This window comes from Canis lupus, chromosome 12, assembly GCF_048164855.1.
Source record: "Canis lupus baileyi chromosome 12, mCanLup2.hap1, whole genome shotgun sequence".
NCBI lineage: Eukaryota > Metazoa > Chordata > Mammalia > Carnivora > Canidae > Canis > Canis lupus.
The window spans coordinates 40,357,234-40,383,122 of record NC_132849.1 but is presented as its reverse complement, the minus strand read 5'-3'; the positions used below and the strand labels follow the sequence as shown (position 1 = coordinate 40,383,122).

General features: G+C 50.7%; 1 protein-coding gene across 2 annotated transcripts in view; it reads right to left on the bottom strand.

Moving 5' to 3' along the window:
* GALNT14 (polypeptide N-acetylgalactosaminyltransferase 14) overlaps positions 1-25,889 on the bottom strand; it is a 205,479-nt gene that overhangs the window by 51,659 nt on the left and 127,931 nt on the right. For both annotated transcript variants that reach the window (XM_072770627.1, XM_072770626.1), the window contains exon 2: positions 25,299-25,468. In XM_072770627.1, the coding sequence (XP_072626728.1) occupies positions 25,299-25,468 (170 nt within the window). The remainder of the gene's footprint in view (positions 1-25,298; positions 25,469-25,889) is intronic.

The window sequence follows — 25,889 nt, the reverse complement described above, 5'->3', positions numbered from 1 at the left end:
CTGTGCCAAAGGTCAGGCACTGGGGACAGTCCCGGGAATGGCAAAGGGACCCCAAATCCTAGTTTTGGTGATGTAAGTTATTTAGGGTCGGCTGGTGCAGGGGGCCGGGGGGGAGGGTACGGGGAGCTGCTGTTCAGAGAGCTTCTGGGGACAGAGGGTCATTTCTCCTGCCTCAGCCATACCCAGCTGGGAGGCAGGCGTGTATGGGCACAATGACCCAGCAGCATGCACACGCACAGGGCTCGGAGAGAAGAGGCAGGCGTACCCCACCTGGGGTGGTGGAGTCTTCCTGGATGAGGAGGTGCTGGACGAGGTAGGGATGATCTGAGAGACATGAGGCACAGCGTCCCAGTCCCGGCACGGTTTTCAACCCTGAGACCGAGAGCTGCGTGAGACAGTTCATAGAATATTCACCCGGGGGTCGTACACCACAGAGCATCTGTGGGACTACGGACCAACCACGTCCTCTCCAGTCCGCTGACTGCTCATCATGTAGGATCCTGCTTAAGCGTCCTACAGCATAGTAATCAGAAGCTTCCATGGTAGCTGACACCGAATAAACACGGCTGATTTGAAAGAACCTCACAAAGACCGCTGTGCAGCTTAGGCTCAACTGTGTGGCTGGACGTCGAATGGACTTTTCTGAGCCTCAGTTTCTCCATCTGGAAAGCGGAGACAACAATTTTTAACTAGGAGATTTTTTTCCTCCTAGATTATTACTATGTTGTTAGGCAACAGTCCGTGCTTGACAAAACTGTCACGACCATTATCTTCAACATCCAGTTCAAATGTGCAGGCTACTCCTCCCATTGGGCGGTTCTGTCCTGTCCGACAGAGGGCGAGGGGCTCTGAGAGGCAAGAGGAGGTGGGGGAGAGCAAAGGACGCAGCATCAGCGTTAGAGAAAGAAAGCTGGGCTGTGATGCCAGAATCCTGACTCTGACAAAAACTGGCTGTGTGCCCTTGGGCACATCATTTGCCTTCTCCGAACTTGGACGTGTCACCTATAAAATGCAGACAGACACCTTCCTTGCAGGCTTGTGAAGACCACAGACTGCAGGCAAAGCACCAGGTGTTTAACAGATGCCAAGTAGGGCAGCCCAGATGGCTCAGCAGTTTAGCACCGCCTTCAGCCCAGGGCGTGATCCTGGAGACCCGGGATTGAGTCCCACATCGGGCTCCCTGCATGGAGCCTGTTTCTCCCTCTGCCTGTGTCTCTTCCTCTCTCTCTCTCTCTTTCTCTCTCTCTCTCTGGGTGTCTCATGAATAAATAAATAAAATCTTAAAAAAAAAAAAACAGATGCCAAGTAAATGGTAGCTGGAATTCTTATTATCATGGCTCTAGTAGCTGAACCAGCCTCCACGCAACGTTCTGTGCTTTCCGACGAGAACCAAGAGCTCATGGTTGTGAAAAGGAAAGGGTCTTGGAGATGACCCAGTCCAACCTCCTAAACTGGGAAGAACGTGGTGGTGTGACAGGCACTGGCAGGAGCCTGGGTGGTCGTGCTCTTGGACCTCACTCCCCTCCAGCCTCATGAGCCTGCAGGATAAGGGACAGGGGGCTCTTCTGGAGGTGGGGCGGGGAACCCCGAAGAGCTCCAGCGTGCAAAGGCCCACGGAGGGCAGGCAGCAGGACAGTGCCTTGCACCCTATGGCCTGGGTGGCCTGGCTCCGGGGACTTCACGGTGCCTTCCTCCTGCCCCTGGTCACAGTGCATTCACGGTCTCATCTGACCCTCGCAACAGCATCTGAGAACCTCTACTCCACACAAGAGGAGAACCAGAGGCTCAGAATCTCACTCAGGGGTCACACGGCCGGTGAGTGGCTCAGGCCAGCTGAACCCAGGTCCCGTGACTTCTAACTGCCACCTGTCCCTAGCATCCTGCAGTCCTGCTTGGGAATGAGCAGCAGGTACTGGGAGGTACAGGTACAAGGCAGAGAGGCGGAGACAAATCCTTCAAGGTGGACGCTGAGGAGAGTCAGCTCGGATGGTGGGCTCTCTGGGAGAAGGATCTAAAAGATTAATCAAATGGCAAGATCTATTAGGGACACTGGGGGAATGTCAAAAGCTACCAATGCTGAGATCTGGCGCCGCAGACAGATGGGAAAGCATGTTTATAATTTATTAAAGATTCAGGGGTTTTACTGGAGAGAAGAGCCAGTGAGCAGGGAAGATCGCTGTGGGGGTAGAGCGGGGAGGAAGGGCGGGCCAGCGTGCGGGGAGCCTGCCTGCCGGGCTGCTGTCCTGACGGCCCCCACACCTCCTGAGTAACGGATGCTCCGCTGAGCTCATTTCCCACGTGTAGTTTTTTTTGGTTGTTCTGTGTTTTTTGGTTTCTTTTTCCTGAAAAACTCAACAGAGACTCTTGATTTCCCCAAGCTGAGGTGTGTCTCAAAGTGCTTCCTGAACCACCAACTTCTTGAGTGTCCAGTGCCACTTCCCGGCCGAGGACGCTCCCACAGAGGTTTGCAACGCCAGCCCCAGGGCACAGGGAGGAGCCTCTCCCTCCTCCATCTCTTTCCGTCTCTCCACACCAATCACTGCTCCCCTACCCCACCCCTGCACCCCAACAGGTGCCAACGCGGGTATGTCAGAAACATACTAAGTGGTGGTCGCTGTTACCATTGAAATATAATGTGCACATGTTTTGTTTTTTAAAGATTTTATTTATTGAGAGAGAGAAAGCGCATGCGCAAGGAGGGGGGAGGGGCACAGGTGGATGGGGAAGCAGGCTCCCTTCTGAGCTCAAAGCCCGACATGGGGCTCCATCCCAGGACCCCAGGATACAACCTGAGCCAAAGGCAGATGCTTAACTGACGGAGTCACCCAGGCATCCCGTGTACACAAGCTCATGAAAGTGACAGCTGCCTGTAAGCAGTGTTATGATATCGTCATCATCATCATCCCCATTTTATCAGTGGGCAACAGAGGCTCCTAGTGGCCCCAAGTGTGCCTGCTAAGGCTGGCACCCGGGTCCTTTGATTTCTGGACATACTTCTTCCTCCTACAGCACTCCACCCCTACGGAAGAAGAGACATGGTCATAAATTATAAACATGTGGGTTTTTATCGTGGAGTGTCAAAACAGGAGGGAGTGATGGAGAGGCCGACCCAGCAATTCTGAAGCAGAGGAGAGCAGAATTATTACCAACACACTGATGGAAAAGAAAGCCACTGCACTCCCCTGCCATTGACAACGCAGACAATAGTGTGATAAGACACACTCCTGAAGCAGGGCTCTGGCATCCCAGAGGGGAGACTGAGGCAGTAAGGGGAAAGGTCACACAAATACGCGGCAAGATGTAATGGAGATCACGCAGGCCTTGGGGGCGGGGGGACACCCTGGGTGTGTCATCACTCGGGAGCTTGGCAGTGACTCCACTTCTCTAAGCCTTAGCTTCTAGTTTACAGTGATGAAATTAAACTACTTTGGGGGCGCCTGGGTGGCTCAGTCGGTTAAGCATCTGACTCTTGATTTCAACTCAGGTCACGATCTTGGGGTTGTGGGATCCAGCCCCATGCTGGGCTCCATGCTGGGCATGGCCCCTGCTTGGGATTCTTTCTCCACCTCTGCCTCCTGCCATACCCTTGCCCAGCTTGTGTACACACGCATGTTCTCTCTCTCAACAGTGGCCCCTGCTACCAGCCACTGTGTTGAGCACCCTGCATATCTAATGCTCCATAACCTTATGGGCACCATAACCTTATGAAGGGCCACTGCTTCATGGACTCACTCAGGAGGAAACTGAGGCACTGGGAGGTTAAATAACTGGCTGCAGCCAAAGCGGGGATTCAAACCCAGGCCTGCCAGACGTCCTTGTCACCATGCCACAACTGTCACCATGCCACAACACCTCCATGCCAGCAGTGTTCCAAGCATTAGGGTATCCATGAGTCTCCAGCTGCTGTTCTGGTCCTGTATGTGCCCTGTGGACACATGTGTTCCCACTCAAGTCATCAACCCAAGAAGCAGTTAGTTTCTTTTTCTTTTTCTCTTTTTCTCTTTCTCCTTTCTTTTCTTTTCTTTTCTTTTCTTTTCTTTTCTTTTCTTTTCTTTTCTTTTCTTTTCTTTCTTTGTGTCTAGATTTTATTTACTTGAGAGGCAGAGAGAGAAAGAGTACAAGCAGAGTGGGGAAGAGTAGAGGGAGAGGGAGAAGCTCCCCATGGAGCAGGGAGCCCGACATGGAGCTTAGTCCCAGGACCCCAGGATCATGACCTGAGCTGAAGGTAGATGCTTAACTGACTGAATGACCCAGGTGCCCCCCAAGAAGCAGTTTCCACTGAGCTCTGGAACTCAGCTCTTGGAACAACCCTCCTGGAGGGGAAGGACAGGCTGATGCTCCTGGATAGTTTAGAGGAGGACAGGCAAAGTGCTGGCTAAGCTGCCACTGGGGAGTCCCTACAGGGGCTCCAACTTACCGCCCAGATTGGAGCCAGCAAAGGTGTGGTATCAGTGAGGCCCTGGGAGGAGCAATTCATGAACATCTATTCCTAAACAGAAAGCTGTGCCCATCCCTCTGCTTCCTGCACATGCAGCAGAGGCCAGACTCAGCCAGAGAAAGTGAATGGGCTGTCTTCTCTGTACGTTCCATATCTGAACTCTACAGGCACAGGGGCCAAGGGAAACACAGGCATAAAGTAGAGATGGGACCCGTTTCCTGGGAGAACACTGCCTCCAAGGGAGTGACAATCCGTGGATTTCCAGGTGCAGGGGTAAGGGGGCACATCCCCCATCCCTCCTGCACTCTCGTCTCATCTCACCACGTCATGGCTCCAGCCCTGAAGAGGTCTCAGGGAGACCACCAAGTCCTCCCCTCGTTCCCCAGGACACGAACACCCACCACAAAGCTGATGTGTGTGAGGAAGGATGAGGGGGGCTAAGCTCTTGGCCGACCGACCTTTTCAGTATGTCAGCTGCCTTGGGACAGGGAGTGAGCACGCTGCCAGTGTTTAGAGTCACAGGTTTTGTACTTAGAGCGGAGAACATCTAATATGTTCCCGGTTTAGTTCTATGTAAGGAAGCCTGCTCCCAGCCAAGAGGAAAAGGAAGGTGGCCAAAAGGTATAAAATGCCAAGCTTGTGTCTGGCCTCTAGGTCCAAATTCAAGTCTTTAGAAGAGGAAAAATGCAAGCAGTATGAAAAGTATGACAACTGTAAAGTCAGAAATTCCTTTTAATCTCATTTCATGGGCAACACAGATACACTGTAAGGCATGAAATTTTTATTTCATGTCAATTTCACTGGGATTTCACATGCAGATTAATTTGTTCATCCACATAAATATATACTGCTCCTAGGTCTTGCCTCAACAGCTGTCCTCACTTAGGATTACAGAAATTCTACATCTCATGAAAGATACTTAGAATAACAGTGAGATCTGCTACTCCATTATGCTGCCAGGTTTTAATTGCTGAACAATTTATTAAAATCCTTTACTTTGGGAAGGGGGTTTGTGGGCCAGGGCAGGACAGTGAGCTGCCTAGAAACCTGGTTGGGTACTATTGGTGGGCAGTAGATGGTCTCCCACCCCCAAGGCCTTGTGCAGTTCCCTCCCCCGGAATGTGGGCTGACACATTCAGGAACAGAGTACAACTAAAGTGACGGGATGCCACTTCTGAGATTCTGTTAGGAAAGACCGGGACATCTGTCCTTTTGGCTTGCATTCTTGGGTGAAGTAAGCTGCCATGTTGGGGAGCCTCGCAAGGCAAGGAACGGAGCATGACCTCAGGTCAACAGCCGGTGAGGAACTGAATCCTGCCCACAACCACAAGAAGGAACTGGGATGAGGGTCCAGCCCAGTTTTGTCCTGAGATGCCAGTAGCTCCAGCTGACCCACGGCTCACTGCCTGTGAGACACCTGAGCCATACCCAAATGCCTGACCCACAGAAACTGAGATAATAAATGTCCTGTGAAGCCACTAATTTGTGGGTAATTTGTTATGCAGCAACAGACAAGGTACTCTTAGCTACCTGAAGAAACAAGGTCAGCAGCATTTCTCACACCCCTGGGGTCAGTGGTAAATCCTCTTGGGCAGTTGATGGAAAAGCTGTGCAACTGCATCATGGCTGTCCAAATGACGTGCTCCCAGAGCCCCCACAGGACCCTTTGATGGCCCCCATTCTTCAAGATGATGCTAGTTATGGATGCCGGGGACCCTACATACACAGAGAAGTTCTCCAGGAGTCCCTTTTGGGGTTGTTCCAATCTTTATAGATTCAACTCCCTCAGGAGTTTTTTTTTTTTTTTTTTAAGATTTTGTTTGTTTGTTTATTCATTTATTTATTTTATTTATTTATTTATTCATGAGAGACACTGAGAGAGAGTCAGAGACATAGGCAGAGGGAGAAGCAGGCTCCATGCAGGAAGCCCAATGTGGGACTCGATCCTGGGACTCTGGGATCATGCCCTGAGCCGAAGGCAGACGCTCAACAGCTGTGACCTCCCCCCCACCCCCCCGGCATCCCAGGAGTTCTTAATATGAACCATACAATACAAGAACATTGTCTGATTCTTTGCTCACTTCTCCCATGGATGGTTCACAGGAGTACCCTTCCACATGGGTAAAGGAGAAGTTAATTCCTTTCATTATAGTGGATGTTCTGGGGCTTAAAGGGTTAATTCTCTTGCAGAAAGGCTGACCTAGATGGTATCATTGACATCCCTCCAGGAACACAAGGCCATTTAACAGAAGACTTGATCTCAGGGTGAGCCTACTTAGGCTAACAAATGCCTTCCCTTGCACCAACCACCACCATATTCCTCGTTGACTCTGTCATCCAGCTTGGGGCCTGCAGTTCACTTCTTCCTCCCAAGTATCCTCCTGGATTTCTCAGCCAGCTACTCTCAGTAGCATCACATTTCTAAGAAACCTACATCTTGACCATTCTAGAGCACTTCCACCATCAGATTAATTGCAGCCCATAGATCAGAATAGTGTTCCCAGAAAACAGCTCTGCAAGCCCATTTTCCTGGCAATGTAAGAATGCCCAAGAGGGGTCTTTGCTGACAAACTGGGAAGCTAATTGGGGAAGAAGGCTGCTATTATATAGAGGCCATGGTGTCAGGGGCCTGGGTGGCTCTTGGTTTTGGTTCAGATCATGATCTTGGGGTCATGGGACTGAGCCCTGTACTCAGCGTGGAGGCTGCTTTGGATTCTCTATCTCCCTCCTCAAATCCCTGACTTGCTATAACAGTAGAAAGTACCAGGAAGAGCATCTGGCTAATCACTCCCTACACTGCCAGCTGGTGGACAGTGTCTCCAGGAGAAGACTATGCATGCTCCGTGAATAAAGTGTAGACAAGTCAAATCAGTTGGACAAATGAGAAATACTGGAAAAATACTAGATCACCCTTCTGGTGATCCACCAATACACATGAATATGTTACAAGTTTTGAGACTTCTCCTAGCCTATTGTTTATGCAGCTTTGACCTCAAAACCTGCCCCCTCCCCACCCTCACACTCTTCCTTCTTCCTAGCAGACAATCCCTTACACATGGTGGGAACTCACATATCTACTGGATATATGGTGAGTAAAGCATAGCATTTACCTAAGAGAATTCTGTGGGACACAGGTTTAGAAAAAATTGGTTCCAGCTCCCTGTTTATTCACAGATGAGGAAACTGAGGCCCTGAACAGTGAAATGACCTGCCCAAGGCCACCCTGCTAGTTAGTGGTCTAAGATCTTCTGGGTCTTAATGACTGAACTTGCTATTTCCTTCAAGGAACCAAGCTTGGGGGCCCCAGTCAGATGATAGAGAGAGGCCTCAGGCTCAGTCTATAGAGCGTTACTGCCCACCTCTGCTTTCCAGTGCCCCATTTTCCCCTCTCCCCACCAAATCCTACCACCAAGGTCCCTATCACTTCTCAGTGTCACTAAGCTAGTGGAAACTTGTCAGTCTTTACTTGTTATCTCTGTAGCACTTGACATTGACAGTCACACACTTTATTCGATACTTGATTCTTTGCCCTTGGCTTTAGCGAAGTCACCTTAGTGTGGCTATCCTCTTAGGCTGTCTCTTCTGAGTTTTGTTTGTTTGTTTTTTAAGATTTTATTCATTTATTCATGAAAGACACAGAGAGAGAGGCCGGGACATAGGCAGAGGGAAAAGCAGGCTCCCCACAGGGAGCCTGATGCAGGACTCGATCCCAAGACCCTGGGATCACGTCCTGAGTCAAAGGCAGACGCTCAACCACTGAGCTACCCAGGTGCCCCTCTCCTGGGTTTTCCTCTTCTTCCCTCATCTGAAGTTCTCGTGTTCCCAATCCCACCCAAATTCTCCTAAACCACTTCTTCTCAGTCTTCCTTCTCTTTGGATGACACAACTTTTTTCCAAGGCTTCAATTTTCTATCTGTCTGCTAATGACCCCAACCCTATCCCTAATCTTGATGAGCACCTTCCCTGGGATATCCCCATGAGGTGACCTCTTCTTTACCCACCCTCTGCCTCCAGCACCTCAGCCAAGCCTGCTATGCCTTTTGTCTTCCCCAGTCTACCATCTACCGTGTACTCAAATCCAAGAGATATTCTCGAATCATGCCTCTCCGTGGCCTCCTAATCTAATGAAAGGCCTAGTCCTGTCAATCCTTCTTAATTTATCTCTCGACCTGGCTGTTTCTTCACATTCCCATCATGTCTTCTCTATATTACTGCAGCAACTTCCAAGCTGGCTTTATCCCTTTCCAATCTAGCCTGCACACTGCAGCTAGAATGATCTTTCCAAACTGCAAATTTTTAACATGTTTCAATGCTGCCTAACTGCTCACAAAATGACATTGAAACTTCTAATTATGGCTTCCTCTCCTAGTGACCCGGCACCACTTCTGACTCCTCCCCACCCCGCATGCTCCAGATCCGGCCACCTTTTGCCTGACCCACTCTTTTCTCTCTGGACCTCTGTAGCCACGGCCTCCCTCCCATGTGTCTGAAATGCACTCTCTTCTCTTCCAAGGTTGGGCCATTTTCTCTTATTCTAATCTTGGCTTTGAAGTTACTTTCCCTGGAAAGTATTTCTTGATCTCTCAAGGTTTTCCCAGTGCGCTCTCCTAGGACATCTCCGTAATCGATTACCAAAAATTGTGAACTTATTTTTCTCTCCCCTCTACTTAGCGAGGCAAGGACTCCTTTGTGTTGCGACCTCCGAACCTAGCACAGTGCTTAGACAGTAGGTATACATTTCTGAAGAATGAGTGGATGCATGAAGGAGGAAACAGGGGCACTCGCACAGGGGCAAAGCCAGAGGGGACAATGTCCCTTGCCAAGGTATGAGTGACACCAGCTCAAGGAATCTGCTGAACTATATACACTGAGCAAGGTGCCAAGGTCAGTCATACAGAGAAGAGAGACCAAACAAATCACTAAAACTACTGAAGTTAGAATATGGAGCCATAGTGGCACAAACAGGGAGCCCTGGGTAAAGGTTGTCCTGGGAGATATCCAAGACAGCCATTTGGTGCCTGTGGAGACTCTGACACATTCTCTGTAGCACCAGAAATACCCAGCTATGTTTAAAGGGCCAGAATGTTCTTGATTAGCAAAGTCCTAGGGAGAAGAACAGTGTCTGGTATTATCAAGGTGTCCATCAAACCTGTTCAAAGATGATGAACAGTTGTTCTTTCAAGTGAGAAGCGAGAGACAATCCTACCCAGACAGGGTTGCCAGGCACGACTCAGGCACCCTCTTTGCCTGGACCCAGGCTGTCTGATGTGATAGCCATTGGGTATTGGAGTGTGAAATATGCACAAGATTTCCAAGACTTTGTATGAAAAACAATGTAAAATAGCTCATCACACTCACTGTATGTCAAAGTGACAAAATTTGGGTAAACTGAATTAAATAAAACATATTATTAAAAAGAATTTCACTTGTTTCTTTTGCTTTTTCAAACGTGTCTACCAGAAGATTTTACATTACCTACATGGCTTACATCTATTTTTATTGGACATTGACATCCTAGATATTACTCAACCTTAGCTTGTATACAGCCCAATTTCAAATATCAGCATTAGTGCCAGACAATCATTTCTAGATGCAGGGTTCTTTTGTATGAGTAAAATAAAACTTAAAAAATTATAAAGACCATTATTAGGATTGCAACATCTTATTTTGTGGGAGAGAGAACATATTTTAAAAATCCCACCATCTAACATCATCCTTTCATAAAATGGTGTGTAAACATTAGAAAAGGCTGCAATTTCAGAATCATTAAAAACCCTTTAAATTGTAAAATTAAGCTTTAAGAACATCTTTCTCATGGTATCCTCTCTTCCGACACCAAGGATCAGATTTGCACTAATTCACACATGAAAGTACAGCTCAAAGGTCTATCCACTATGATGAGCCTGTATTTGACTGCCCACCCCCCACACCATGGACACCAAGCGTGGAGGACAGGACATCTCCACTCTTTGCTCTGGAACCAGCAGCCTCAGGTCCATTCTTGGTGCTGCTGAACCTAACACATTGGTATGGTTTTTCTGATCCCTGGTCCCAATTTATCTCCTCACGCCTTTGGCTGTCCGTGCAACCTGACCCAGAATGCACCTGACTGGGGAAGGCAGATAGCTCGGGCTGAGCTCAGGCCTCCTAGAACCCACCACTGCTCCCCTCTGTACAGGACCCTCTTGCTTTCCCGGAGAACCGATTTTGCTGTTTTGCTTATCAGCTCCTTTGAAATGAGTGGGACCCTGTGGTTTGGGGAAACCACAGATAGGCAGCAGTACCTTCCCTCCAGGAAGAGCAACTGCTCTCAGCAGGCAGCAAAAAGGCTTCTCTTGGGATGCCGCCAGGATCTGTGTGCGCTGGTACAGAGCACCACCCAGATGGCAACCATGTGCGTGTGTGTGCACGCGTGTACGTGTGCGTGCACACAACACAGGGGAGAATGTTCTCAAAAGGCAAATGCAGAGCGTAGCTGGGACCAGGAAGTGCGGAGGTGGGCCAAGGCCTATTTTTGCAATGTTTCTGAAAAAGATGCCTCGGTGTCTGGGACAAGGGCTCCTTCGAGTCTTATTTTAGCCCTGCGTGAATCACATTACACAATAGTAATAACAGACAACACCTACTGACCCCTGGCTCTGGCTCAGGTCTTCTTCCAAGAGCTTTAGATCTGCGCAAAGATTCTCTGAGGTAGTGCTGGGGCTCCTCCCCTCTCGTTGTGGAGGGGACTTTGAGGGCAGGTCAGTAAGCAGCAGAGCCTCCAGATAAAACCAGATGAGCTGGCTCCTGACTCTGTGCTCTTACTCGCTCCCCTGGGGTGCCCCTGGATGGTCATCCAATTGGCTGGCTCTCGGCCTTTATTTCACACTGGCCCTGGCACATGCTGGAAGGTTCTGGAAAGATGGAAAACCACAAGTCTGGGCTGTCCCTCACTGCTAAAGACTGGTGTCTCCCTTTGATGCTCTCTGAGCTATTTCCAGATATTTCTCAGACTTTCCAGCTAAAGGATTAGAGAATAGTCAGGGCTTCCTTTTACCTTTTGCCATCAATCCTCAGATTGAAGCAGCTGAGATAAGACCTGTAGCCCTAGTGAGTCCAGGGATGCAGCCAGGCCCAGCCCGCTGAGCTCAGAAATGGCCTGCTTGAGGGCCAACTGTCCCTCAAGTGGAGAGGTAAAAAGCCAGGTCTTCTCATACCTACCCGTGCACGTCTCATCAGTCCAATCCGTCCATTCCAAGTCAGTCCTGAACCACCTTCTGCCTCATGCCTCCTTTATTCTCACCTCCACCCCCCCCCAAGCCAGGGCCACACCCTACAAGAGCCCCCTGACTGTTCTAAGCCTGCAGAACTGTCCCTCCATCTCCTTCCCCGCTGCTTTCCACACACGCTCACACACCACTCTCCCTACCCTCGCCTGGTTCCTTGAAGCTAAACCAGACTATAACCCAAGGCCTCCTCATCACCCTGACCCCCAGCCCTGCCCCGCAGTTCCCCTGCCTTCCAGCTCTACTACCCCAGTCCACTCACTTCCCTCCAACACGACCTCCACATGCCTCCCCACCCCCATGCCTCCACCTTCCCATCCAGGGCTGCCTGAATCATAGCCCTTGTGCCACTCACAGCAGACTCCGCCACCACGCTTCTCATGGGACTTACTCCCCTGCCTGCAAAGCTGTGCTGTTTTCTCCATGGGCCAGGGCCCACTTTTCTACTTCTTGATGCTCATAAGGGCAAGTGAGTCAACGTCCTCATCTCTAAATCGGAATCACAGAGAAGATGTTGGGAGGCTTAGCTGGGAAAACATAGACAAGGTGCCTACCACACGTCAGGAGAACTGTTTGATCAATAAACACTGGCTGATTGTGGTCCCGGATTTATGTGCTAACAGAGAATTCTTTGTTGAGTGAAGGTGGTTTTAAATTTCCCATGATTTGATTTCTCTCTCTGTTTCAAGGATGCTTTCCCACACCTGCACTCCCAAACCCTCATGTCTTCAGTAGACGGTTCTGACAGTGAATCCAGTGAGTGCTCTTCGGGTGCACAGTCTCTCAGCCGGTACCGATGAGGGGCTCAGTGTCAGGCACTCTGCTGGCACACCTCACCGGCCCCAGCTTGCTCCAGGTCTCAGCGGGGAGACTGATGTGTGCCCCTCAGGGTAATGAGGGCTCACAAGTGAGCTCAGGAGTGAGGAGGAGCTGCTGACCTTAGCCCGAGGGGGTGAGATGTCTTCATGGAGGACAGCCTCCCTCCTCCCCCCCCCCCCACACAACTGCCCCAGGTTTCTGAAAGATGAAGGAGTGCCCTGAGAAGACAGAGCAGCAAAGATAAAGAGGCATGAAGTCTCGAGCACAGTCAGGCAGCCACAGCCCCAACTGGCTGGGTGGACCTGCCTTCTGGAAGATGTGAGCCAATGATGAGCCAACATCTGAAAGGTTTTATTTTTTTTTATTTTTTTTTTAATTTTTATTTATTTATGATAGTCACAGAGAGAGAGAGAGAGGCAGAGACACAGGCAGAGGGAGAAGCAGGCTCCATGCACTGGGAGCCCGATGTGGGATTCGATCCCGGGTCTCCAGGATCGCGCCCTAGGCCGAAGGCAGGCGCCAAACCGCTGCGCCACCTAGGGATCCCATCTGAAAGGTTTTAGATGGGAAGCGAAGCGTCTGCATTTGGAAAACTCTCCATGGAGAAAGAGTGGGGGATGGACTGGTAAGGGGCCAGAACCATACTGGAGGGTGGTAGAGGCTGCCATAGTCACCCAGGCCACAGGGGATAGTCACTGAGGATGGCAAGCAAGGCCAGGGACCACGGGCTCTCTAGGAGGCAGACTCAACAGAATAAGGGTGGGCCATGTGGGACTCCAAAGGTTTGGGCTTGGCTCCAAGGTGAACAGTAGGACCTGTCCTGAGATGGAGCAGGTGAGAGCAAAGCAGGCGGCCTGCTCTCTCGAGAGGTAGTATAGGCAGGTTCAGTGAGGCTCGGGGTAAGGGATAAATGATAGATGCGTCCAGTGGGGCACCTGGGTGGCTCAGTCCATTGAACATCCGACTCTTGATTTTGGCTCGGGTCATGATCTCAGGGTCATGGGACTGAGCCTCGTCATCGGGCTCCATGCTCAGCACAGAATCTGCTGGAGATTCTCCGTCTCCCTTTGTCCCTTCCTCTGTACGAGTGCTCTTTCTAATAAATAAAAAAAATCTTTTTTAAAAATGATGTGTTCATATGACGAACCAGGGGGAAATGTGGAGAAGCAGGAAAGCAGGAGAGCAGATGGAACGATGTCTGCTCTGGCTGGGATCAAGGTCATGGTGGGGGCTGGGTGGGGGCAGAAGGTGAGAGCTGGACCCGTGGGCTTCTGTCACATAGAAGGGTCGCTCCTGCGGCCTTAGGGACACCGAGGATGACCACAGGGGCACTGGCCGATCCTGCTAGCCCACACCGAAGCCCTGGCTGCGAGGCTGCTACGTGACTCCACGGGTCCCCCTTCCTCGGTCACATGGTGTCTTCTTCAGCTGCTTTTCCAGCCGCCCCCAGGCCCACTGCTCACGTCACTCCATCCCACTGTCTGTCACCCTGGCCAGCACCGGCTTTCCACAGCCGCCCGCCCACAGCTGTCACCTCCTCTGCTCTTTTCATCTGCTATCAGACTCAGTTCCACTTCCTGGCGCCCGGCCCCGAAATCACTCCCTCTGCTGGCCTTGGCTTCCATCCCCACTATTTTAAAAGTACACATTCCACCAGACGTGGCATCGCGATTGCCTCATTGCTTATTTTGCGCTCCGGTTTTTAAAGTTAAGTTTGACATTCAGGCAAGTTAAGTGTTTGGGCGCCAGGAGCCAAGGCTGAGGCAGGAAGCTCTGTGCAGAACTTCTCTGCCCGCACCCTCTCCACCCCCGCACCACCTTGTTCCTGGAACGTGCCCCAACTCAGAGGTGGGGGAGCGGGCACAGAGCCAGGACCTCTGCAAACCCATTCACATGGCTCCTTGCTCCTGCGGGGTCGGCCCCCTCTCGGCCCTGCCTCCTCCACCTGCTGCGGAGCCGTGGAAAGATCATAGGGCCTGGCGGGGAGCTCATGCTAATCCTGGAACTAAAACCCATCTGACGATTCATCAGCACCTCACCACAGCTCAAACAGTGCTTACTGGGGGTTCAAGACTGCGCTCAGTGCTCAGCATGGAGTATTTCGCCTCACCCTGACAGCAACCCTGGCTACCATGATCATTCCCATTTCAGGATGAGGAATCGAGGCTCGAGGAGTTTGAATGACTCACCCGAGGAGCAGCAGATAACTGGCAGACATGCCCTATCTCAAAGCTCACAGTTAATCAGTTACAGTGCCCGGGCTCCTTTTCCTCCCCTATCAGGTGGCAGTGATCCCTTCACCTGAAGGGTCGCTAAGAAAGTCCCGGGAAGGGGATGTGAGAGCCTCTGTGATGTCTCGTAGAGCTGGAGGGTGTGGTTGCTCTTATTCTGAGGACTGCTGACATTCAGATTTTACTTAGGAATTATGCCAGGTGCCCAAGCCTCTCAGGATGTCCCCAGGCCTGTTCTGTTAGCTCCGTTCCTTTCTGTCATTAGAGACGCATGTGGCACATCACACCAGCCCATCATTCTTTGCAGAGCTAGGGGGGAATGGTAACCCAACATGACAGTGCTCCGGGTTACAAAGGGGTAAGGTTCCTATGTTACAACTCTTTATTCTACACCAAAAACTGGGCAGGTTACCAGTCTTCACTCAAGCTGCCATTTGTGTGATGTGCCAAACTGCTTTGCTGTTGAAGAGATCCCAGGGGCCTTCAGAGAAGTGCAAAGATGCCATTAAAGCAGCTGACGTTGGCGTCTCCAGCTGGGAAGGGGGGTCTGGTGACCTCCACCCAGGGGAAGGCACGTGGGCCCCACAGAAATGGACAAGGTGGTGATAAGGACAGCACGCATGGCCTCTTGAGTCCCCTCAGGAAGAGAAGTGTATGAGGGGAAGGAATCCTCCGGGGCCACAGGGGAGGGGAGGTGCCCCTGAGCTGGAGGGAGTCCTGCTAATGGAAATCGCCTCCAATCAGATTCACTCCATAAATCATTCCTGCACATTCTTCCCAGCAGAGGTATTTTCATCTAGCAGACAGGGCTCGAAAGCGACCTTATTAAGCATCCCTGAGCTACTTCCCTCTTCTTACCTGTGAGGAGACAACACCCTGACAGCTGAAGGGTTGGGCACTATCTTAGGACCCACGGCTTCTCGTGCTCTGTCCAGTAGCTTCCCTCTCCTTCACTGCACTGCCATTATGTGGGAGAAAATGTACAAAACACTCAGAAGGTTATAGAGGGCAGACTAAAAATCAGGCTTTGTGCTTTGGTTGTTGGACAAATGGCCTAGGAAGGTGAAGAGAGCAGGTATAAAACACTCAATGGGGTACCAGAGTGGCCCGTGAGCTTCTGAAAGGTGCTCCACCTCACTGATCACCAAAGAAAGGCAAACCTAAACCACAGGAAGATAACATGACTCAGGCTCTCGAAGGCTCAAGTGAAACACACGAAAGCCAGTCACTGATGACAAAGGCGAAGAGCCCCTGGAACTCCCAGACGCATCCACAGCCGGTGGGGTGGAGACCCATGTTCACCAAGACAAGTACAAGATTCATTAAAGGAAAAACCCCAAAAAGGAGCATTCACAGTAGAACATATATATCATTGGCAATATACTCATACAAAGGAATACTCTACAGCCGTGAGAATGAACACACCGCATCTTGAAAGTGTGGCTGGATTTCATACCCTTAATTTTGAGGGAAGCCAGACACACAAGAGCATACTGTATTAAATCCATTTATAAAAGTTCAAAAACAAGCAATATTAGTCTATGGCATTTGAAGTCAGGAGAGTGTTCCACGGTGGGGAGGAAGGGGCAGGGACATTAGGGTGGCTCTGCACCAAGAGTCATCTTGTCCTTGATGGAGGTGCTTGATGTAGGAATGGGGGTGGGCTCTCCCTGGAAATTTCTTCAAGTGTACATGAATGAAGTGTCAACTCTTCTGTACGTATATGGTACTCTGATTCAAAGTTTACTTAAGATGAAGAGAGGCTCTGAGTCTTCGGGCATATTTTGGTCTTGCAGGGATATTTCAAGAGCCACCAAAGTGGAAGAATTCAATACCTCCCATAACATGGGCAAGAGCCACAGCCAAACTCACCAATCCCATCTCTTCTCTTGAGCATGTCAGCTGTCCTGATGACCCCAACAGCACTAAAGAGAACACCCAGTGCAGAATGCAAATCCAGGGTCTCCTCTTTAGCCTTCTGCCTTCTTAAATGTGTCCCAAAACACTGTGGGGTCCCAAAAATCAATGAACAAAAAAAAAAAAAAAAGGATAATTAGAGGAAAGAGAAATGATGCCACCTTCCCTTTGTGGTGTTACCAGCTCCAAGTGCATGCGCTAGGGCTTGTTTTCAAGGCTAGCTTATGGGAACCTTCCTCTTAGGGTGAGTGGCCCACTGTTGAGAAGGTACTGGCAACCTGCGGTGGGCAGCAAGGAGATCCCAGCCAGGCAGCCTACCTGAATCCAATAAGCTCCATGAGAGCAAGTGTTTGGACTGCTTGTTTACTGATATATCCCTACATGAAAATGAATAAAGGAAGCCTTATTCAATACACACAGTCCAAGGGCGCCTGGGTAGCTCCGTCGGTGAAGCATCTGCCTTTGGCTCAGGTCATAATCTCGGGTCCTGCGGAGTCTGCTTCTCCCTCCACCCCTCTCTCCCGACTCCTGTGTGCTTACGCGCGCTCTCTCTCAAATAAATAAATAAATAAATAAATATTAAAAAACCCAACAACAAAATACACAGTCCAGAAGGAAGAAGGAAGATTTCCTCTCAGCCCAGCAACGGGAAGCTGCCCTGGCCTGCAGCCAATGAGAAGCCGCCACCACTGCATTTTTGTCCAATGAATGTTTGTTCAGAACGACCTCTCCAAACCCCTCCTTTCACCTACGAAGGATGCTTTACCTTTTGTTCTTCGGACTTGCCCACAATCCCCCATAGTTTGTATGTCCCAAAATGCAATTTCTCTGTTCTTTCTGGCCAAACTCATTTGCTGCTCAACCACCTTTATTGTTTAATTTTGAAGGTTGACACCTAGTAACATAATACTCAATAATCAGCAGGATAAATTTTGTGGGGGAAATAGTTCGTTCCAGATCAAATTCCCAATCCTAGGCACTGAACACACTTCTCCGTGTCTTTCCACATTTCTTTGCATTGTCTCCTTCCTCGGGCAATGTGTAATAAAGGAGGCAAACCAGGGTGGGGATGCGTGGCGGGGGCGGGGGGAGAGAAACACGCCTCCAGAACTAAAGCCATTTAGTGCCTTTCAAAGGCACATGGGTTCTCTTTGGTCTTGCTGAGAGAACACTACAAGAAACAACTGACTCTGTTAGCTGACTGAACTATGCTACACCCATGCCTCCAAGCAAAGCTGAAATAGAAATATCAAACTACCTTAACTGGGAAACAAAATCCTCATGCAGCATTTCTTCTCTTTGCCCTATAAGCTGCAGTAAAACACACACATACACACACACACATACACACAGCAGTGAACTTGGACATAATATGGGCTTTATGTTGGGGACAGAATATATTTATATATCTATAAACCTAGAATCTGAAAACTTGATTTTGAGTTTTGGCTAAGCATTGACTAGCTGTGTGATCTTGGACATGTCCCTTAACCTCTCTGAGCCTGGATCTCTCTATCTAGGTATGTGCTCAATCTGCTAGTCTTGCTTCTCTGTCCAAGTCTTTTTATAGCCAGTACTGGTGCTCAATCCTAAACTCAACAGTCAGGCGCGGGTCAAGGACAGACTCCTTTTGCAGGTCCCCACCAGCTCCTTTTCCCTCCAGACCAGTTCTTGCTTATCTCTCCCACCTCACCCCAGAATAAACTCCCCAGTGTAAGACCCAACACCCCCACCCTGAGGAGGCCAGTGCCTTAAGGCCAGGATCCCATACCATACTCTACCCCCTTGGGTCCGCCCCAGTTCAGGCTAAGCTTGCTTTTAGAGGTTGCCTACCATTGTCTATCCTTCCTTGGGGGGCGGGGGGGGCGGGAAGTGCATCACTGCTGCCTGGCACAGTTCTGCTCAGTCCTACCTTATGCCCTCCACTCACTCCCCACCAGCAGGAGCTCCGCTGACCCAGCATTGGGCAGGGACATGTTGCTTAGGACATCTGGGGTCGCTGAGATGATGAGGCCATGACAGAATGAAAGTCCAAGCATTCCAACATTGACTGAACTAACTCTAAGCTCCTTATCCTCAATTCAAGACTTTGTTATGACACGACCCCCAGTTTTGCATCCAGAATTATTCTCCCCTCCATCACCCACACTCCAAGGAAATTGGACTGACTCCTGCAAAACAATGTGGCTCTCCCACCTCGTCTTTGCGTATGCTGCTCCCTCAATCTGGGATGCTTGCCACCTGCTAAAATCCTACCTGTCGCCCCCAATTCCAGCTCAAATGCCATTTCCTTCAGAAAGCCTCTGCCTCCCCTCCAAGTATAAATGCCTTCTCCTGGGTAGGCCAGCTTAATGCCGTTCTGACTTTTTTACAGGAAAGCTCGTAACTCGTATGGCTTGCTCCGTGGCCAAGACAGAAATAGCGACACCAAAACCAGGACGGGGCGGGAGATGGGTTCCTGGGAATCGGGGACAGGAAGTCCCATGCATTAGCTCCAGAATCAAAAATATGGCCTCAGAGCAACCCACAGTAGAGTATCAGGAGTCAGTCCCATTTTCTCCATAGACCATGAGCTCCTGGAGAGTGGAGACCAATTTCTAACACAGAGCTTGGCATGTGGTTAGTGCTTGATAAATGTGTTGAGTGGATGAATGAGTGAAAGAATGGGAAAACGAATGAATGAGACACATAATGTCAAAGCTTAAATAAGGTGTGTGAAAACATCAATTAGGGTGCTTTGTTCAGATGAATTCTCATCAGCAATTTTCTTGACTGGTCCCCTTTCAAAGGCTGAGATGCAACCACTCTGGGAAATCTGCCTGAAACTCACAGAGCAGGCAGTGGCAGAGGGACAGGGGCAGCACGCAGGGACCCAGGGGACCAGGAGTGGAAGGAATCCGGCCTAAGAGGTACCTCCCATCTCAGCCTCTGTGGTTTCCCTTGCCCTCATGCCCCAGTGAGAACCCACTTCTATGCCATGTACCTGGTACTCAGAGAGCCACCCCCAGGCCAGCAGACACTGTTCTTCTACAGAGCCGCTTCTAGGATGTTCAGAAACTCAGCTTGCTGCCCCCTGGCTCCTGCCAAGGATCCCTGAGACTCCACGATGCTCTGGAGTGAAGCGCACTCAGAGCTACTATCAATAGGCTCACAAACTCTTGTCTTGAAAAATGGTGCACAGGAGGGCCCAGAACGTAGCAGATGGGGAGAGCATGTTTGCAAAAGCTAAGTGTCTGTGATGGGTTTCCTCTCTCCTCCCCTCTGCCTTGATGTGGAATCACCAACTCTGTGCTAAGCTAGTGGAAGAGCCTTGACTCTGAGGGAATATGAACATTTTTTATGCTTAGCCGTTCCAGCCGTAAAGATTTTTATCCTATTACTGCTAAGTGACGAGTACAAGGAGAGAAATGATGATGATCTTTGGCAGCCATTCCAACCGAGTAAATACAAGGAGGGAGACATGCAATCCCAGACTGGGCCACTGCCCCTTCATTTCCCAGGATGAAAAGGAGCAAAGGAAAAATGTCTTCCCGGTGAGATGTATCGAAGTGTAGAATTTTCCCTTCAGGCAAGCGATGGGTATCCCACTGTTTGAACCATTTAGCACTGCACTGGACAAAGGCTGGGACGGTACTCTGAGGGGAACAATCAAACCCAGCCAGCCAGGAGGAAGTGACCTAATGAGGCTTCCCAGATGCAACGCCTTCCAGCTCGCGGCTCACGGGCGCGGTCCACCCTGCCACCTGCTCCCCTGCAATCAAAGCAATCCCATAATAAGTATTGCTAGGCAACAGCAAAAATATACATTTGCTTTATCAAAATATTTCCTCCCTGCTCGAGGGGTGTGCCTCCGTTTAATGGCTTCTTGTCTGCCAGATGTTCTATGGGCTACTTGGATGATGACAAATCCAGCTGTTGTCACCAAAATGTGTGGCGACAGTGGTGGGGGTGGCACAATTGGAAAATGAGGACGATTTGTTGGACCAGCCAGTGCTGGATAAACAGGAGAACTCCCCTGGGAAATCTCACACTCACCCCAGCTAGATGTGGTCTCTTCCTTACATTTCAACAGTTATTTATGGCATGCTACCGCCACCGTGATACAGACAGCCACGTCTTCATCTTCGTGACCCCAGAGGACCCTGGTGGTGCCCTGGGAGTTCAGGCTCTCGTAGATGTTAACAGGATTATGGATCTCAGGGGAAAATGTGGAACTAGGTTGCCCCAATGCAAGTGCAGTCATGAGATTCCCAGGGAGGCAGGCAGGAGAGCTGAGTGCATGGATGTGGATACATCTAGAATGAGAAAACCAACCACAGAAGCGTGCACTAATGTGCAAACTGCAGTGACTCATGTACCGAGGAAGCTTCAAGGCTATCAAGTCCAACTGCAATGAGAGAACAAAGCTGAGAAAGGAGCGGGGACACGTGGAAGGCCATGGCTTCTCACCTGATCCCCACGCCTCCCACAGGCCCCGGATCAGGGATGAGGAAACTGAGTCATGGCCAAGATGTGTCTAATGGCTGATGACAGCAGGTTTCAATCTCAATCTTCAATCTCATGTGAAAATGTTACATGTTAGGCCAGGGGTGGGTGGGCATGGGAAGGCTCGCTTGTCAACTCCAAAGGGTGAATGTACAGGGTATCTATCTGAAACCACAGATACTTTCTAAAGTAGCCGAGATGAGGACATCACTCACTAAACCCCACCCCCCATAAAGCCTGGGAATGGGGAGTTCCCAGCCTGCCTCCTTGCCTTGGTCATTCCACTCTCTAGGGCAATCCAGCCACCTCCCCGGGCACCCAGGAGGACTGAGAAAACAATGTGACTGTTCTATTCCATATGGGGAAACAAAATCCCTGGCCTCTCTGGGGCTGCTTTCATACGACGCCGGACCACGACAGGCTTGCGAGGGGTTCTATACTGCCAGTGCAGTTTGGCTTTTCCATCAGCCCAGCTGCCTTTTGGGTGAAAACCTCCACAGCCTCATCCTCCTCCCTCCACCTGCTGCCTCCTCCAGCCTCACAGCATCTCTGGATTCCTGAGCGATGTCCCCAATGCTAGCCGCCCAGCAGCGTGTGCTCTAATGCTCAGCTAATAGTTCTGTCTCAGGCGCTTGTCCACACATGTCCTATAAATCAGAATCCAATTACTGTGGTAAGAAAATTGGAAGCAAATTTAATAAGCACAGGCCACTCCCCCATGCTGTTTCTTCACTCTTCTCTTCCCAGTAATGAGAACTCTTTAAGGGAAAATGCTTTTTTCCCCTTTCACTGAGTCTGTTCTCCTGCCTCCTCATCTAAAGCCACTGAAGATGGAGGGAGAGGTGTAAGGGGGCTGCCTCTCAGGCCTCTTTCCCTCTTTGCACAGAAGACAGATGGGAGAAAGTAGTCAAGTGTCTGCAGATTTACTTTCCCTCACATTTGTTCAACAAATGTTTCTTGAACGTCTATCACACACCAGGCACTGTAGTAGATGCTAGCAAAGACGGCTCCCCTTAGAGGGCAGAAGGCTTCGTTCTGTTGCTGGGGCTGATAATTCATGTTGATACTTCACTCTCGAGAACTCAGGTAACAAGTGGGGCTGACTCTACAGCAGTGGCTCATTCTCACTGCAGCTTTGCCCCTCAGGAGACATCTGGCAATGTTACAACATGGGGGGGGGGTACTACTGGCATCTAGTGGGTAGAGGCCAAAGATGCTGGCCAGCGGCTTGCAATGTACAGGTGAGCCCCCAGGGCAAAGTATGATCCAGGTCCAAATGCCAGCCATTGACAGAATCCTGCTGATGTGTTATAGGAGACAGGTCACCAGCAGCCCCAGCTGCTCAGAGCTGGGGTAGGCAGGGCCCAAGAAGGGCTTTAGGGCTTCAGCAGCCCAGGCACACTGGCTGGCTGAAGTCAGGCATTATGTCAGGATGAAGTCGGGATACAAGGAGGCTGGGATCCTAGGATTAAGGGACTTAGCTGGTGGTTTTCACCTCACAGACACAGATTCCCTGGGAGATGAGGGCTGGCAGTAGTAGACAGGTCAACCCCAGTGGGGCCCATCTGAGAGAGGAACACTGGGCTTTGCTGGCAGTCTCTGGAATGCTCATTAGTACAAGAGTGATGTGTGCACAGGGTCAGCCCCATATCAAAGTCAGCCTGGAGATGGCCAATTCAATTGTTGGCCTCTGCTGGCACTAGCCCACGGCCTTATACACAGTCAGTGCTCAACAGACCTACCACGGCTGCCTGGTCCCATGTGCTTGCCTTCGTTCCCAATATCCTGTCCTCTCCACTTGCTGCTCTTTTGAATCAGGATCCACAAATCTGAAATCCTCCGAGTAACACAATCCCAGCTCCTACTGGGCAAGGTCAGTGCCCGGAGGCAGACATATGGCAGATAGACTTTTCCTCTCTGGATTCCCCAAGGGTGCCTTGGATTTGGTCTAAGTCCTCCTTTCCCTCTTGCTGCCATGCCAGCGGACCACACTTACTTAACAGATACAGCAGACTGCGTGAGAGCCCCAAACAGGACCTGGGAAACTCGGATCCTCGGGGACTGTGTCAGTTCTTCACTCACAACCAGCATGTATTTCTGGCCCTTGTAAATTGCTTTCATTTCTGCCTCTCAGATCACAGACCAGGTTGACCACAGAAATCTGTCCGGCTCAGGATGTCCCTTTGCACCTGCCAGCTCAGTGAAGCCCCCACTTCCTGCCTCCCTTCTACAGGTGGGGGCAGAGCTCTTGCCCAGATGCACTGGCTCCTTTCCTGGGCAGGAGGCTGTCCTTTGTCTTCTGGAGGGTCTCACGGTCTGGACTCTGGACAGGGGAAGGACCACCCCACCTGAGATCAGGGGGGCTTCTCAGCCTTCTTCTCTCTCCTTCTTCCCTGTTCTACCTGTAGTCTCCACTCAAGGAAATAAAATTACCTATTGTTTTTTTTTTCTTTAATATTTTATTTATTTATTTGAGTGAGAGAGAAAGCAAGCATGAGCAGGGTGAGGAGCAGAGGAAGAGAGAGAAGCAGGCTCCCCGCTGAGCAGGGAGCCCAGTGTAGGGCTCCATCCCAGGACCCTGGGATCATGGCCTGAGCTGAAGGTAGAAGCTTAACCAAGCCACTGAAGCCACTCAGGTGCCCCAAATTACCTAATTTTTAAAGAAAATTCTATCAGATGCCAAGGACCAGGATTAGTGCTGGAGAATTTTGATAGTTGTAATACAAGACTCTGACTTTAAGAAGCCTTCAGGTCAGTAGCAGGGAATGTTCGAGGTACAACCAATGCCCTGGATCTCTGTGTGGGGGACTCTGTGCTGCTAAGAAGAGTCTCATGGGTATTTCAAGGGGAGGGTTAAGTTTGCAGACTCTTGGAGTCTTCTTCTGAAGACCTGTGAAGCCACAGATGCCTTACAGCCAGCTCACTGCCCTGGCATTATTTCTATGGGGAAACCAGGACTCCAGTTCCTTTCATGAATGGTGGTGACTAACAAGGACGGCTTCAGCCCCTCCACAGGACACATTATGTGCATCAAGGTTTCTAAGCTATACAGCCTAGTTGGGGAAACAGAGTCCATCGGCCTTCACAGACTGCCTGCTTAAAGTACCTTCAGATTGACCAGCCTCAAAAGTCATCAAAATTCTTACCACCCTGCTCATAAACCCCAGTGTCCACGAGCGGGTACCCACAGACCCAGATGGAGACAGAAAGCTAGGAAGCTAACACCAGTCCCCTAGCCTCTCAATTTAACAATGCCTTTGAGCTTCTCCATGCCAAACGTGCCAGGCTGCTCTTGGGAGCTGGTGCTGAGTGATTTCCCACAGTAGGCAGAAAGACACCCACCCCCCAGGGGGCCTTTGGCACAGCTGGACTACGCAGGTATAGTCAGGGAAGCCAGCATGGAGGAGGTGGGGTGGAGACAGACCTGCTCACTCAGACCTCAAAGTAGCCTGTGGCTTTGACTCTAGGAAGGACTGGTAATGAGGCAACGAGAAAGACTTCAGAAAGACCCTTTCCGCTGAGAAATAAAGCTCTCTGCAGTGTTTCAGCCCTGACCTCTGCAGCCCACTGGAAGGCATGGCTGGGTGGCAGATAGCAGAACGAGCCTGTGTGAACGGGCTGCTCCGAAGCAGACAGCAGAGGCGTGTGAAGAAGCCCCTCTGGTTGTTCATCTCGCACAACAAAACGTGCTCGGGCTGCAAGAGGAAATGACCTTCCAACGACCAGTGACTGAACAGGCCACCAACCCGCCTTCCCAGGGGTCTGGCCATCCTGCCCTCCCTCCGTTTGAAAGCCAAGCCAGGCCATGCCATGGGGATCTGCCAGGAACACAGGCCCAGGCCATCGGGTCTTCAGTGCTCCAGGATTTCAGGGTGGCCACTGGGTGCGGGGGGGGGGGGGGGCCAGGTGCAGGTGAAGGAGGTGCCCACACATTTCTCCCTGGAAGTGCCTGGGGATGGCCCCAGCAGTGAGCGGCACAGAGCGTGTGAGCTACACATCACAGACCCTTCAGCGTCCAGCCGGCAGCAGATGGCACATCTGCCCGATTCCTGGCGTGGGCACCGCACGAACCCAGCCTGCTGCTGCTCGGTCATGACCACCGGGGAGGGGGGAGAGTGACAAGGGGGAGTAGGGGCGAAGTACCTCAGATGGCGAGTGTCCGGGACTGCCCGACTGCTGGAGATCCGCTCGCTCTCCCGCTGGTTGAAAGCATACAGCTTATAGGGATCGTCACCAACGCGCCACTTTTTGGCATTCAGATACTGCCGCTCATCAAACTGGTCCCACAGGTCCTCCCAGTCAGCCTCCAAAGTCTGTGTGGCACAAATGGGAAGTCAGTGAGAATGGCTCCCAGCCCTCCACCAGCCTCCTCTGCGTGTCACCGCCCAACTGCAGAGAACAGGTCTGTCTAGCAAAGTTCAGCCCAAAGACGGAGCCAGAGGTAGGATGTTAAGAAAACCACCAGCAACGATAGTAACAAACAGAACAATGCAATGAAGACAGCTGCTGCTTACTGAGCGCTCTGTACGGGGTCCCATGTGAGAATCTTTACTCGCTGCTCCTGGTAGTTCTAGAAGGTGGGCAGGGATCATAGGCCCACTACACAGACAAGAAAACAGCCTCCGCAGGCTACATACCTTGCTCAGGATCCCACCATCAGGAAGTGGCAGGGCTGGGACTTGCGTTCTAGTGTCCTGACCCCATGGACCACCTCAGCAGGGCAATTTGAGAACA